This window comes from Oncorhynchus clarkii, chromosome 13 (assembly GCF_045791955.1).
Source record: "Oncorhynchus clarkii lewisi isolate Uvic-CL-2024 chromosome 13, UVic_Ocla_1.0, whole genome shotgun sequence".
Lineage (NCBI taxonomy): Eukaryota > Metazoa > Chordata > Actinopteri > Salmoniformes > Salmonidae > Oncorhynchus > Oncorhynchus clarkii.
This window is the reverse complement of record NC_092159.1, coordinates 49,248,050-49,264,521: the sequence shown is the minus strand read 5'-3', so window position 1 is coordinate 49,264,521 and position 16,472 is coordinate 49,248,050. Positions and strand designations below refer to the sequence as shown.

Sequence of the window (16,472 nt, the reverse complement as noted above, 5' to 3'; positions counted from 1 at the left end):
CTGTGGCTTGTTTCAGTCCCTTCCACAGGCCCTTAGCTACTGTACTGTGGCTTGTTTCAGTCCCATCCACATGCCCTTAGCTACTGTACTGTGGCTCGTTTCAGTCCCTTCCACAGGCCTTAGCTACTGTACTGTGGCTCGTTTCAGTCCCTTCCACCGGCCTTTAGCTACAGTACTGTGGCTCGTTTCAGTCCCTTCCACCGGCCTTTAGCTACAGTACTGTGGCTCGTTTCAGTCCCATCCACAGGCCTTAGCTACTGTACTGTGGCTCGTTTCAGTCCCATCCACAGGCCTTTAGCTACTGTACTGTGGCTTGTTTCAGTCCCATCCACAGGCCTTAGCTACTGTACTGTGGCTCGTTTCAGTCCCATCCACCGGCCTTGTAACTACTGTACTGTGGCTCGTTTCAGTCCCATCCACCGGCCTTGTAACTACAGTACGTACTGTGGCTCGTTTCAGTCCCTTCCACTGGCCTTTTAACTACAGTACTGTGGCTCGTTTCAGTCCCTTCCACTGGCCTTTTAACTACTGTACTGTGGCTCGTTTCAGTCCCTTCCACAGGCCTTAGCTACTGTACTGTGGCTCGTTTCAGTCCCTTCCACTGGCCTTTTAACTACAGTACTGTGGCTCGTTTCAGTCCCTTCCACAGGCCTTTGGCTACTGTACTGTGGCTCGTTTCAGTGAGTTGTTCTTTTTCTGTCCAGCCCCTGAATTCTTATTCACATGACTTCCACGGCTAAGTGGGACAATCTTCTTGAAAAACCATAGTCTCCTCTCTGTCGGTACAATTCAAATTAAGCTGTGGGTTTCATTTTACACATTTCAACCAGTTGAATCTTCAATTCTATATTTTGGTTGTGGGGGAGTGAGGGGGAAAGGTCCAGGGTAGTGTGTTTGGATATACTAATCATTTCAACCCTATTCACAAGAACCCCAAAAACGGCTGCAGGCAAAGTAAGGTTCTCACATACAGTATTTGTGATCTATGTACTCCCACTCAGGTAGGCTGTGTAGAATGGTGCAGTTTTAGTCAGAACTACTCTGAGGAATAAATCCATCTCAACCACCACTACCACTACCACCCACAACAAGCCATGACTGAAATATGGCCTGAATTGACTCTTCTTTTTTTTTAAAGCAACTTAGCCAATAAAACTAGATATTTATTTATGTTTTATCAAGTTGTTAGACTCAGCTCCTCTGTTGAGGTGAACTGAGGTTGTTTCCCAAACTTTCAGATATAGGGATCCCAACATAGGCCAATCATTCACTTGATATGGACCCAATCCGGGACATACATTTGACATTTAATATACAGTACCAGTCAAAAGTTTGGACACATTTACTCATTCCAGGGTTTTTCTTTATTTTTACTATTGTCTACATTGTAGAATAATAGTGAAGGCATCAAAACTATTAAATAACACATGTGGAATCATGTAATAACCCAAAAAGTCATAAACAAATCAAAATGTATTTTATATTTGAGATTCTTCAAAGTAGCCACCCTTTGCCTTGATGACAGCTTTGCACACTCTTGGCATTCTCTCAACCAGCTTCATTAGTCTAGGTCCAAGAGGCTTCTAAACAGCTTCTAACCCCAAGCCATAAGACTCTTGAACATCTAGTCAAATGGCTACCCAGACTATTTGCAGTCCCCCCCCCCCCCCCTCTTTACACAACTGCTACTCTCTGTTGTCTTCTATGCATAGTCACTTTAACTCTACCTACATGTACATAGTACCTCAACTAACTGGTGCCCCTGCACATTGACTCTGTATCGGTACCCCCTGTGTATAAAGTCTCGCTATTGTTATTCTACTGTTTCTCTTTAATTACTTGTTACTTTTATCTCTTATTTTTTTAAACTGTGTGGTTGGTTAGGGGCTCGTAAGTAAGCATTTCACTGTAAGGTCTAGACCTATTGTATTCGGCGCATGTGACTGATGTGCTTAATGTTCTTTTTTGCTTTCCTGTGACATTGGGTGCTGTAGATATCCTGGGCATTTTTTTGTACTAACATTCTAATTGATTGGTTTGAAGAAATACAAAGAGTGTAGAGGGCTGTTGTAGACCATAGGTTAAATGTTTGTAGGGCATAATAGAGATAAAATAAATGTTTGTCTAATTCAATTACTATGTGGCCAATAGTAGGTCTATAGGTCTAAGGTTAAGAAATGTACAGTTGGCACACCTGTTATAAGCCTACTATTTTTAGTAGCCCAGCGGTTAGCACGTTGGGCCAGTAACTGAAAGGTCACTGGTTTGAATATCTGAGCTGACAAGGTGAAAAATCTGCCGCTGTGCTCTTGAGCAAGGCACTTACCCTAATTTACTCCAGGGGTGCCACCCTCATTTACTCCAGGGGTGCCATACTACTATGGGTGACCCTGTAAAACAACACATTTCACTACAACTATGCGGTGTGTGTGTGTGACAAATTATTAGAGTTGGTGGAAACGAGTTGGTGGAAACGAGCTTTAAAATGATCTATTGAATGTACAGGAGCGAGAGAGCTATGATTGGGGCTTGATCCATATCCTATTACAGAGCTGAGCACCTAATAACACAGGCCTCTGTGTATATGTCCAACAAAGCTCTCTACACCACATTGCAGTAGGCCTAAATTACAATATTCCCCCTCTTTAAAGAAGGGTTGTATGTCCTCACACTCAAAGCTTCACATGCTTACAAGGCCCTGAGAGAACACCACAATGAGCCCACTGCTGCCACCAGTGTTTCATCAATTTATTTCACCTTTATTTAACCAGGTAGGCCAGTTGAGAACAAATTCTCATTTACAACTGCGACCTGGCCAAGATAAAGCAAAGCAGTGCGACACAAACAACAACACAGAGTTACACATGGAATGAACAAACATACAGTAAATAACACAATGGTGTAGCCTAACCGGGAGAGAGAGAACTGTAACTGGGGCTCAATCTATGGATCTTGCACTACATACCAAGGCTAATGGATGTGGGTAGTACAGCGATCACATACGCCATGTCGGAGTAATCTTTCAATTAACATGATTGACATATATATTTTCAAGGAGAAAAGGACTGAGAGAAAAAATGATAGGGAAAAAACGTGAAACAAATAAGTTCCCAATTCAGCAGTGGTCAGTCCCTCCTTCCCTCCCTCTCATTCGCAGAGTCGGTATTCAAGTATTTGCCAAAGGTTTGACGTCATGTACATAGGTGTCCACAAATGGATTGTGAACCATCTTGAGCTTGACATCCAGTTAGTTCTCTGCCTTCTCGAACTAGCGTCGTTCGACGAAAACCGTAATTGTTATTTTCTGCGCGGATATCAATTTCTCGGTCTGAACTACAGGTTGGGTCAAGCATTGACGTTTGGTGTTTGTTTAACATATTTTCAAACGTGGGTCTTCTTTTGGAATAACAGCAATTGTACGCTATACTATCGTCCTCCAGACCAATGGAGAAAATGGCCAGACCTGTTCCTTTAAACTCATCTTTCCAAACTCCAACTAATGGCGTACTGAAATCCCTGTTGGAGAATCCAATGAAGCTGCCATTTCATCATGAAGGTAAACAAAACGCAGACATCAAATAATTTGTTACGTGGTAGTTTACATTCATTTTTGAGACGATTGTTTTGTCGTTCTTGCTTTCAAGCATGATCTGTCAGTGTTGCAGCGCGTGAGCAAGCAAGTAACAATACAGAAAAAAAACAACGGATGGCTACAATATTTCAGTAGCCCGGTGTTTCTTACCTTCGTTTACTAAGAATTGGCGTTGATTCAAGTGTAAATTAAAGGGACAATCACTGTTGCTACATCCATTTTTGGACTTATAAATTCATTGATTCTTGAAGAGTAGAACTTATAAATAAAATGCCTCATGAGCTTAGTTCAACTATCATACCCCATCAGAACCCCAAATATAAGATTGTTTTACTCCAATGTTTGTAAACAAACACTATATAGCCCTAATGCAATCCTTGTATCCATAACTCAAACTCTTAATGTCTATGCATTTCGGTGGTTACATTTCTCTAGCCCCATCCCTCAGCTTTTTACCGAACCAGTGTCGGGGATCCGCTTTGTTATTGTTTATACTGCTGATTTCCGCATTAAGTGTAATGTATTAGTACTACTACATCTAGCCAGATCGGGAAGGAGTACAGTATGATCCATGATGGTTGCAATTTGTCATTAAATGTCAAAAATACATTCCTGGTATGACAGCTCCGGCCTGATAAGGATACAGTGTAGCAACTATCCCTTTAATTCATGTGATTTACGACAGAAAACGTCCCACTGTAAGTTTTGGCATACAGTACTTATTATTATTTGGAGTGCTATTTTTTTCGTACACCGTTTAAGCTATAAACGTCATTCAAACGTTTAAAAAGTGCAGAGTGGTCAGGACCAGTGTGCTTGAATACAACTTTTGGATGCACTTTATAAACTATAAAGCTTTTTGACCTTCGTTTTGTCCTCCATCGACTCTAAAGGGATTTCAACATTCTAAAGGTCCCATTGTGACATCATTACATCCAACATTCTATGCACAATAACTTGTGACAACAATCAGCTACATAGACACTTTGCCAACAAGTTAGACAAAAAGTTAGGGTGTATGGAATCTTCCTCTACTTCTTCTATTGAAATCTGAAATTGTAACAAAAATATATTGTTGCGATAAAACGGTACAGCTGTTTTAGTAAGCGCATCAACTGCATTTTCTGAAAAAAATTGTTTTTGCCGAACTCCCCAGCACTTTAGACAAAAAAACTTCGAGGGTATGAGATCTTGGTCTACTTCTCTGCTATTCAAATGCGTGTTTCACGATACACCGAAACTTCAGTACTTTTTCTATACTAGAACCTGAAAAACGGTTGGGTACCAGCATTTTTGTTATATTTGGTACTTCTGCCATGTCTCATGTCGTCTACGGATTGAGGTAGGACCAAGTCTGTCAATCAGCGTAGCCGATGTCCGCTTATAGCGCGAGAGCACCGTGCCTGCTCCACTTACTCATTGCTATCCCAAGCCTGTCAGGAGGAACCACTGGGAGTCTGAGCTGCATCACCACTTATGCGGCACATAAGTTAACACACTTGAATAATGAAAAACAGCATGTAGAAATGTTGAAACTGTTTTCAAAAGTGTGTGCATGTGTGAATGACGTCATGGGTCTTAAAGAGAACGTGCATACTTTAAAATAAGTCCCAAATGGAAGGAAAACAGATTGGTTTTCATCTGTATTCCAATGAAATCAGCCAAGACAAGGTCAATAACTAAATGCATGGACACACTCCTATTGAATATGCATTCACTTGTTTTGTAAATAGACCTAGGCTACATCTTGATTTACCCAGTTTATCAATAGACTAGAGATTTACCATTCAAATAAACGATGACCATAATGTTATGAAGTTTGATTGGTAAAAAAAAAAAAAGAAGACATTTATTTAATAATTAATTAATTAATGCATACATTAAAACATTTTACAAATGTAATGATAATGGACTCAAAAGATCCATCTGGATCAATTACCATTCTGTGACTTTGGCTAATACCCTTTATTTTTTTTCAATTGGTATCATTTTTGGTATCGTGATACTAAACCTGGTATCGAAGTCAAAACTCTGGTATCGTGACAACACATTCAAATCTGTAATCAGAACAGAATTACCTTCTTCTGATCAAAAGTGACAGCTGTTTTAGTAATGGTTATCCACTGCATTCGTTGAGCTAACTTCCCACTGTTGAATTAACTGTCATATAAGTTTCAGAAATGTAACATTTTATAGCACTGGGTGAGCACATTTCTACCATGAGACAATGAGTAAACATTTAGACTTTTGACACATCAGCTATTTGGACCACTTTCCCAACAACTTAGGCAAAAATCTTAACACTACTACAAAAATACATTTAAAGGGCAAAAGCAAGTCCAACAGTAGTACATTGTGGGAAGTTTGTAATCTACTGTAAATACACTATAGTTAGTATTCCAAAGACTAGCCAGTCTAGAAACCATTTAGTACTTATTTGTCAACAACTTGATAGGGAATATATAGATAAAGATTTGAAAAACTCTTTAAAACTTCTGGAAATAGGTTGAAGAGAAATTAAAATATATTTCCTGAGACTGGAGGTTGTCCCCTAGAGGTTTTTTTTTGCTATTGGAGTTGATGGGGTGTTTACTGTAGTTTGGATATTTATCTATTTGCATCAAGTATATAAACATTCAAATACAGCTCAAGTGGACATTTATTTATAAAAAATAAAAAATACTTTGCCTTTTATTGGCTTAGCCGTTTTGACATTGTAAAGGCATTGTTTGGCTGTTTTGGTCTAACAGTGATATGACTCTCTCCAAATATTTGCAGGTTTTGGAAAAGAGAAGAATGCGAAAGAGAAAAAGTTGGATGAGGAAGGCGGTGCCAATACTCCACAGTCGGCCTTCCTAGGGCCAACCTTGTGGGACAAGACCTTGCCATATGATGGGGACAACTTTCAGCTAGAGTACATGGACCTGGAAGAGTTTCTGTCAGAGAATGGCATCCCCGCAAACCCAGCTCAGAATAACCAAAATCAGCCACAGCAGTCCCGGCAGCCCACTATCCAGCAGGTTTCCCCAGCACCCCCCATACCCTCTGTGGTCGACCTCAGCAGCCACGCCACTACCTCCGCTCATACAGCCATGGTCTCCCAGAACTGTCTCCAGAGCCCCCCAGCCAGAGCAGGTAAAAGACCATATCACACACGGCACACACACAGCACAGGAACACTCTCAAACGAGTGCTAACATCTGCAAGGTCAACCAAACGCACACACACAACCCTCCTACAGCTCTCAAATTAGGGCAAATCTCTATGGTCAAAGCCTTAGTTGTTGCGCTTTGTAATAATATGCCCCGGGCGCTGTTTATCCACCTGGTATACTCAGCACGCATATCATGACCAGGTTGTCTTCTCAACACTGAACATTCTCCTTTACTGTATACCCCATTCCACTCTGACCAAAAGCACAGATAGAGGTTTCTCAGTATTTAGGCTACTTCAGGGGCTTTGTGTATGCTAGGACATTTCTTCTACAATTCTGGCCCTGGACTTTGGAGCTTGAGTGGCATTGTGCCAAGTACTAGAAAGTTAAACTGGAGGGACAGTAGTTGTACAACTTGGGTGGGTTGTAGTTTTGATCCCTCAACTGTGTAGTTTTTGTCAACAAACATTCAGTTTTACTACATACCTGATGAAATTCCAATATTGATTTAGATTAGGCTCATTTTGTTGCTTGGCACGCGATGCTCCATTTTGCTTTGTTTGCCTAAGGTGAATCCTGACGTATCTGTTGCTGCCTACTGAAGTGACAACCAGAAACAAGTAAAACGTTTCTCCTTAATGAAACACACATTCCTGGTACCCAGTTATTTAGAGGTGTGAGGATAAACATACCTTTATTTACAGGCATCACCAAGGCAAACATCTTCCCTAAGGCTAGTTGTCATGGTTTCAGCCTCTTGAAAGTGGGGGAGTGAATAAAGATGGTCAGTGTAATTGGTGTGTTTGTTGGAGCAGGCAGATGTGATCTGGTTTGTGCTAGCCAATTCTTTGTTTCTAAAAAATTGACATCCTGTCTGTATCTTCTAGTCGAGGGGAAAACAGTGATTCTATTGCCTGTAATTGTTTTATTTTGAAATGAGTTAATTAATGATGAGGATGGTAGTTGTCTTTATGACCCTATTTTATTTAACATCTTATTTACATATACTTGATTATCACATCAGTTATAAGTATGTAATATGTTTAATGGGAATATTTCTGTGTGCCCATTGGTTTGTGTTATATAGTAACTTTGGTACATATTTTGGTTGGTGTGTGTGATATCTTCTCATTACCATTGTTGGTAGAGCACAGTGTGCCAAAAACAATCCTTATAATCACTTCCACACTGTATGGAAACCTGCCTTTTTATAATGTTCCGGTGTATAACAGAAGCTCATGTTTACAATGTCTCTGCTCGGTGGGACCTATATTATTTGTCCCATACTTCTTGAGGTTTTATGGATATGAGTTGACACCATTATCAGTAAACATCCTCAGATTGAATAGAAGTTGAACTCTCACACAAAACACATTCTGCTGCATTTTTATTCCAATAGACCTATGTATGTCCAAAGGTTTTTCATCTTAGTCATTAATGATCTACCATGTCCCGACGTGAACAGTGATGGTGATCTAGTGAAACTGGCCTGTGTAGTGGACTTGAATTCATGTGACATACCACTTAAATGGTAGTGCTGGGAATTACTAGGGCTCCTCACGATACGATATTATCGCGATACTTAGGTGCCAATACGATATTTATTGCGATTCTATATGTATTCTGATTTGATACAGCGATTTCTGTGATTCGACATATTCGACATATTCGACATATTGCTCACTATGTCTGCTGCAGGGGGACACGAGAGACCAATGATAAACATGTATGTACAGTGACCACAATGTTCCTCTCAGTATTTATTTCCCCACTGGCATGAGCATCTCCTCCTTCCTTTTAATTGTCCCTCACCAGACAGATCCCAGTCAGAGCCATAGCCGAGGCACAGGCTGAACCCTGATGAGATCACATGGTCAAGGCTATACTGCTATCACATACACCTCCAGCCTAGCCCGCCCCACCAACCTCCCAATTCCATATTGCATGCAAGCACAATGCAGCCTGAGATAGCTTTGTTATCACAGCAGATATCCAGTGGAGTTAGCGATGGGCGGGTCCCACTGCTGGTTCAATATGGGGCCCACAGTGTATTATTGGCAGGGGCCAAAAGGGAAGTGGAACGTAGACTAGGTCAAAGGTCAGGTCTAAACTTGTGTGCCATGGAAGTGACTGTCTAAGGTGTGTGGTACCTATGGAAATCCTCTCCCTATAGTAAACAGATAAAGGGGAGGCGTGGTTAGTTCTGTTGACTCCATGTTGTTTAGCATCACATTCATATACAGTAAACACTTAACACAATAATATGAATCCCCTACTAGCTCACACTTCATTTTGAAGATTGGTTGGAAAGGGCACAGACTCAATGTTGTCATTCCTTAGGGGTCAAGCTTAACATGTTAATGAAAATCAAACCAGTTTTAAGAGGGTTTGAGTTTCTCTCCTGTCAGAAGAAGAACATGCAGGTAAGAGTCAGGTCAGAGCCATCTTAGCCCTCCATCCCATCTGCACTGGTTCTACTACCCACCCATACAATGCAAATCTGAGCATTTACCTACAGGAGAAGGAACAAGACGCAGAGCTCTTACCTTCTATCTATGTTTGGTGGACGTTTGACACATGTTGTCAGACGGGTGGGTGTGTGTTGTCTCTTCCTATTGGAGGTTCATAGAGGAGAGGTCACAGCCAAATACTATAGGGCACTATCAGCCAAGCTTTTCACCAGGCCACTCTTAGCCAGTAAAGCATGTCACTGTATTTTTACTCCAGTAATCTGGTCAGAATTAATGGTTAAAGTGATAAGATGTTTGGGCCACAGTGCTTGTTATTTATACAGGTGATATACTTTTGACAGATTGTTTTGGACAGTGTCTGATCTAGCCCTTGTAAGTAGCTTGGCACTAAGCTGACAGTGTTAAGTCAGTGGCCTGTCATTGTTGGGGACTAACATGCAGCCAACGTGTTTGTTGACAATTCACAAAAATGAGGCATTGATTTTGGACCCCCGCTGAAGTACCACTTTGTATGGCCAGCCATTTTAGCTTAATGTGTCGGTGACTACTGATGCAGTGATTCACTGGTAACGCTAGAGTGTAGTTGTCACGCTTGCGTGTATACATTTTAGTAATTTAGCAGACGCTCATATCCAGAGCGACTTATGAGTGCATACATATTCATCCATATTTTTTTTTCTCTTAATTCATACATATTTGTTTTCTCTTCTGAAAGGGTTGGAGTAGCTGTCTTACTTCCTTCTGCATAACGCACAAGCAGGTCAGACCTGTATGTTGGCCTCGGCTTAAATCTCAACCAGGACTGGCTGGAGCTAGAAATGCTGCTGTGACCAAAGGTCAGAAGGCTTAAGGCTGTAGCCAGCTTAAAGCACAGAGAAGCTGGGTCGTGACGTAGGAAGTGACCTAAAATGTCGGTCTTTGAATTCTGTTTGAGTGAAGTGTTTTCACCGTCAGCAGGAAGAATTTGTATTTCTTTCATTCCTCATTAAGTTTTCAAACCAACTACAAAAGACTACAGTCCTTCGATTGTGAATCGTTGTAATTGTCAAGCTGTTTAAGTGGATGAATCTCAAGTAAATACACTGACATTGGGCTCTATTAGCTTACTGTCATAAGATGCTCACTGCCAGCCACCAATCAAATTACAGCTGATTTGATGAAGCCATCCAATTAAGTTCTTCAGTTCTGCTTGCTAATCCACTGAATTATGAAGGGTAGAATGTGAAACTGTGTCAACTGCTGACCTGCTGCTCTGTGCAATATAAATCTATTAGGTGTTACGTAACATCCACAGAGAGATTGCAGAGGCACATGTTGAGGCTGGCTGAGGAGGAGGTTGCCTTCAGTCAATTTACAGACAAAATGTTGTCTGCCTGAGCTCAGCTGACTAGAGGCACTGATAACAGGGCCCCAAAAAAGCTTAAATAACATATCTTCTGTGTTTGTGAGAGTGTCTGTGTGTCGGTAAATCTGTGTTTGTGTTCTCTGTGCTCCACCTGTTGGTTAAAAGGTGCAACCACAGTTGTTTTGCTTCCCTGTGGGCAAGGCCAGTTGTAGAATTATTTAGCTGAAATAGTAATTGACTTGATGAGCATGTATAGAATAAGATGGACATAAGAATATAGTCAGTCTTCACTTGTAAGGCTGGTATTGATTCTAGAGCAGGGGTTGTCAAACAAATCTTTCCCCGGGGGCAGCATACGGTCGTCAACGAGGTCCCGGGGGCTGCATACGGTCGTCAATGAAAATAAAACCAAATTGAAAATGTGTAGAAATGATAAACGTGTATGTATGTATGCATGCTTGCATGCATGCATACAGTACCAGTCAAGTTTGGACACACCTACTCCTTCCAGGGTTTGTCTATATTTTTACTATTTTCTACATTGTAGAACAATAGTGAAGACATCAACTATGAAATAACAAATGGAATCATGTAGTAACCAAAAAAACGTGTTAAACAAATCTAAATATATTTGAGATTCTTCGAAGTAGAAGAATTCACTCTGCGGTCCAACTCATCCCAAACCATCTCAATTTGGGTTGAGTTCAGGTGATTTGTGGAGGCCAGGTCATCTGACGCAGCACTCCATCACTCTCCTTCTTGGTCAAATAGCCCTTACACAGCAAGGAGGTGTCATTGTCCTGTTGAAAAACAAACAAGAGATTTTTAAACTCAAACCACCCGTAGGCCGCGTTGAACCGGGCTGTATGTTTAACACCCCTGTTCTAGAGGATCAGCATTGTTTTATTTATCTGTTATTTTACCAGGTAAGTTGACTGAACACGTTCTCATTTGCAGCAACGACCTGGGGAATAGTTACAGGGGAGAGAAGGGGGATTAATGAGCCAATTGTAAACTGGGGATTATTACGTGACCATGATGGTTTGAGGGCCAGATTGGGAATTTAGCCAGGACACCGGGGTTAACACCCCTACTCTTACGATAAGTGCCATGGGATCTTTGATGACCTCAGAGAGTCAGGACACCCGTTTAACGTCCCATCCGAAAGACGGCACCCTACACAGGGCAGTGTCCCCAATCACTGCCCTGGGGAATTGGGATATTTTTTAGACCAGAGGAAAGAGTGCCTCCTACTGGCCCTCCAACACCACTTCCAGCAGCATCTGGTCTCCCATCCAGGAACTGACCAGGACCAACCCTGCTTAGCTTCAGCAGCAAGCCAGCAGTGGTATGCTTGTAAAGCACAACCATGTTAAAGAAGAGAATGGCAGAATACTATGATATAAATAGGTGTGTTAGTTTCCCCCAAGTGCCCTCCTAGGGACTTTTTAAAGGGGGCTTTCTAGAGAGCTCAAAAGTACCCCTGGTATGGGGTACTAGTATGTATGGTATGGGGTAGTAGTATACTAATGACTGCCACATTTGTCATATCTTTTTATATTACATTTAATGGCAGATTCTAGAACCTTCATTTTAAGGAAACTAGTTGAGGTCTAATAAGGCCTAACCATTACTTTCTCAAGGATCATTGCACCTCAAAGCCTGCTCTTTCAGAGAGTACAGTCTCTTCTAAACAGTGCCCAGATGTAATTCAGCAGACCCTCTAGCCTGTTTTCCTTTGCCTTTTCTCCTGCAGTGCTGCCATCAGCTGCCAGGAACACCCCCAGCCCCATCGATCCAGAGTCTATTCAAGTTCCAGTGGGCTACGAGCCCGACCCTGCAGACCTGGCTCTGTCCAGCGTACCCGGACAGGAGATGTTTGACCCCCGAAAACGCAAGTTCGCCCCAGAGGAGCTCAAACCACAGCCCATGATCAAAAAGGCACGCAAGATCTTCATCCCTGAAGATCTCAAGGTAACCTACCTGGAGCCTACTTATGTGGAAGGTTGAAAGGGTTCGCCACTTGTTTGGCCAAAAACGTTAAGCACCATGTTTTCTTATGTTATGTAATCAGCAAGTGGACTTATTCCACCTAAATAACCAGAAGTATTTTAAACCACAATATAAGGAGGACTGTTGGCGCAAACCCAAACCGGCAGCTTTTTCAGTATTGATAGGGAGGAGGCGAACTTGACCAGGATTTAGATTGACAGGTTTAGCCGTGGTCATTCACCCTTTACCCAAGTCATACAATGTTGGAAGAGGTGTATCACATGTACTATTTTGTTTGTTGAGGTAAGATGGCTTCCTGCAGGGTGCAAAGGAGGTTGAATGTGTCAGGCAGTTTTAAACAACGTTATGGAAATGTAATAAGTGAAAATGAGATGCGTGATGACATAAATAATAGGTCACATTTGGAATACTGTTTATTACTCAGATGAATCACTTATATTTTTACAATACCACTTTCCAGGATGACAAGTACTGGGCCAGACGCAGAAAGAACAACGTAGCAGCCAAAAGATCACGAGATGCCAGGCGACTGAAGGAGAACCAAATTGCCATCCGGGCTGGTTTCCTAGAGAAGGAGAACGGTGCACTTCGCTCAGAGGTGGCCGACTTGAGGAAGGAACTGGGTCGCACCAAAAACATTGTGGCCAAATATGAGGCTCGGCATGGGCCCCTGTGAACCTCCCCAAACCTCCCCAACGTCCGCGCCACACCCTTCCCTCTCACCCCCTCACCCAAGAGATTGAAGGACAATGTGCCTCCCTTTTGGTGGCACTGGCCCCCACACACACCAGCCCCTCACCCCTGTACATGATAATCCTATAAGATTCTATCATTTTGAATTCTGTCACTGGCATCTGATTGTTTGTTCCTTTTTGTTTTCTCACTCATCCTTCATGTACAAACATGTATGTACAGTATGCACACACACTTTCCTCTTTCAAGTACTACAAGGCACTTTGAGTGTTATTGAGCCAACAACCTACTCTCCGGATCCCTACCCTGTCCCCTCCTTCCACTGTTAATTTTGTAAATGATGCCATGGTGTTTGTTTTCCCCCTTTCTCACCTGTTTTATATGTGTGATCAGGACTGAGAGCTGTTGTAATGTATCTCCCTCCCCATCCTTATGTTCTTCCAGTGCTGTTTTCAGAGGGATTCTCCTCCTACCTAAGACCCTGTTCCTGTCTGTTGTTATGTCCTGTACCTTCCTGTAGCATCCTTTCTCAAACGGTCTGTACCATACATTCGTATTGCAATTCGTTTTGTTATTGTACTTCCGTTAATATTATACATTTTCGTGTCCATTTTTGTTTGCGCTGTACCATCAGTTCATCACATCAGGACTATAAGCTACTCTTGTGATTTTAATATTTTCTTTGTTAGCACTTAACCTCTCTCTCAAACCTCAGTATAACTGTACAGTTGAAAAGAAAAACCAGCGATTCTTTTCTATCACACATTGAGCAATAATCTTTTCCAAAGCTATATTAATTCATGCTACCAAGTTTTTCCTCCCACACCGATTCCCCAATCAGAGCACCTCTTGGTCTCCAGTAGAACCCACAACCCTCTTGCCTCGCGTTGCACGGCACGGTCATTTTCTGTTGGGAGTTGCGCCAGCTAGCATGGTGATGGTGGACAGATTTCCCACCCTGTGCTCAGTGGTCTCTCTGCTGCAGCCTGTTCCACAACCACAACTCCGCTAACCCTCTCTGCACCAATCTTCTAACACGTGTCACAATCTGCCCTGGTGCAATGTTCCTCAGTCTAATCTGCCTGATATTTATGTATCTTTTCTGTTAAGGACAGATACATTTTTTTGAATATTGAATTGTTATTATTATGACTTCTATTTGTGTCGTTGATATTGTTGTTCTTATTATCATCTCAGCATTTTTATTTGAATATTTCAGCATGATTTCTCAGAACACAAACCTCAAGCTAATCGCAAAGTGGTTGAATGATTTCCTTTTTATTTAGCATGATTAACAAGCGTGGTTCTTTTAATAATCAATAGAGATATCTGTATTTTTGTAGATATGTGTTTGCCTTCTGTAAGATGGCTGTATGAATGTAAAAGATGTTGGGGGAAAAAAAGTTGAATGGTGTTGTCCAGTTCTGTGGTTATCCCAAACAATTAGTTTACTACAAACCAAAAGATTCAGTACAGAGATGATACATTGGTTATAAGAGATGTTTATATAAAGCTATTCTATATGTGTTTTTTTGTACAGTATTTTTACTATACATTACTGGCTATGTATTTTAAAGGCACAGAATCCAGAATATTATTATTATTATTATATTAAAGAATACAAATACATTACTCAAAGAACCAATATAGTAGTGTTTTGATATCTTAACCATAATAATGTGGTAGTTTTACAGATATTCCTCCAAATCCAGCAGCAGTAACGGATACTGTTGGGCATTATTGGAAAGACACTCCTGTATCCTGGTTATACTATAGATTTAGCCGTCAGTAACCTTTAGTTCCTTGTGTCATGGAATCGTAGTGCTTTAAGCTCGAGTCTCCCCAACGTTAACATGAAATAAAGTTGTGAGTATGGAGGACGGAATGTATGAAATTATATTTAATCGGTTTCTGTAGAGACCCACTATTGCAAAAGAGATGCCAACGCTTGCTTGCTATTGATTGTCCCCGATGTCACCACTAGGTGTCTCAATTAGACTCCTGTTATGGGTCCCTTCACTCAGAGATGACCAAAATATGTCACCGGAGTCCTTTGATGGTAAAACTGAAAAGGTTTACCTTTAGTCATATTCTGATATAAACTAATATGACTAATATTTGGAGCCATCTATGCTCACTAGTTAGAACGATGTTACAATGAAGGGGAGGGCAATTTCAGGTTACTGTAGCTGCTGTTTGTCTGCTTGTTTGACCTTTGCAGTTCTAGTTAGCCCACTGCCTGAGTAATATTACTCTCAATGACACTGCATAGCTTACTGAAATCTCTCTAATTCTGCTATAATACTTTCACAGTTGACCAAATACAGTGTAGTGTTCCTTACCTGTTGCAGATCATGGTCCAGCCAAGGTGAGAGTAGATATGTTTTGGCTGTAGAGAAATGGCTGGAGGTGATTTTCCTTATTCACATTTCTATAGCCCATCCGTACAGATATGGGTTTTGTTAGCTGTGTGTCCATGTACTTTAACATGCTATTCTGTACCATGGACGTACCATATGAAAGAATAGGATAAAGCCATTACCAGTCCACACATTGCCCACATACCTCCCTTCACTACCTCACCCATGAATGGAAAAAAGTAACCATAATTCTGAGTCTATTCCAGTGCCTTGAATACACTGACTGTTCCTCAGTCTCTCAGCGACGTATTGTCATTATCACCACTTGAATAGGTTCAGATCTAATGCAGCAAATATTCTATATATTTAAAATTTTATTTTTACTTATTTAAAACACAATTAACTAATTACCATTGTATTAATGGCAACACCAATGGACTGTTTCACAGAGGGTACATAGATACACAATGAAAGGAGTATTCTGTCTTGTTTGTCATGGAATGAATGCATAACATATATTCAGGCCTTGGCCTCCCGATCTGTAATTCATAGTGTCTAATAAAGTATTTTCTGTTTCTTTTGATGAGTGTCACACTTATTTCTGCTAGTGTCAAACATTTTCAAACTGTTTACTGTATACACTGAGTCTATATAGTACTTAAGCAATAAGGCCTGAGGCGGTGTTGTGTCGTGCCTAAGAACAGACCTTAGCTGTAGTATATTGGCCATATACCACAAGCCCCAGAGGTGCCTTATTGCTATTATAAACTGGTTACCAACGTAATTAGACCAGTAAATAGTCATTTTTAGTCATACCCATGGTATACCATGGCATTCAGCCAAT

The 16,472-nt window shown here is 41.2% G+C and overlaps 1 protein-coding gene across 1 annotated transcript; it reads left to right on the top strand.

The window, feature by feature from the left end:
- Positions 1-3,205: 3,205 nt before the first annotated feature.
- On the top strand, positions 3,206-14,909 carry LOC139364961 (hepatic leukemia factor-like). Its single transcript, XM_071102238.1, has 4 exons — positions 3,206-3,556; positions 6,371-6,727; positions 12,319-12,536; positions 13,036-14,909. The coding sequence occupies exons 1-4, from the start codon at positions 3,445-3,447 to the stop codon at positions 13,249-13,251; spliced, it is 903 nt and encodes a 300-aa protein (XP_070958339.1). The 5' UTR covers positions 3,206-3,444; the 3' UTR covers positions 13,252-14,909.
- The last annotated feature ends 1,563 nt before the right edge of the window (positions 14,910-16,472 follow it).

Bases quoted from the DNA above. Each gene is read 5' to 3' on its own strand.
- LOC139364961 (XM_071102238.1), top strand. From the start codon at position 3,445: ATGGAGAAAATGGCCAGACCTGTTCCTTTAAACTCATCTTTCCAAACT. The intron at 6,728-12,318 runs GTAAAAGACCAT...TTTCTCCTGCAG, and splicing joins GAGCCCCCCAGCCAGAGCAG to TGCTGCCATCAGCTGCCAGG. The intron at 12,537-13,035 runs GTAACCTACCTG...ACCACTTTCCAG, and splicing joins TCATCCCTGAAGATCTCAAG to GATGACAAGTACTGGGCCAG.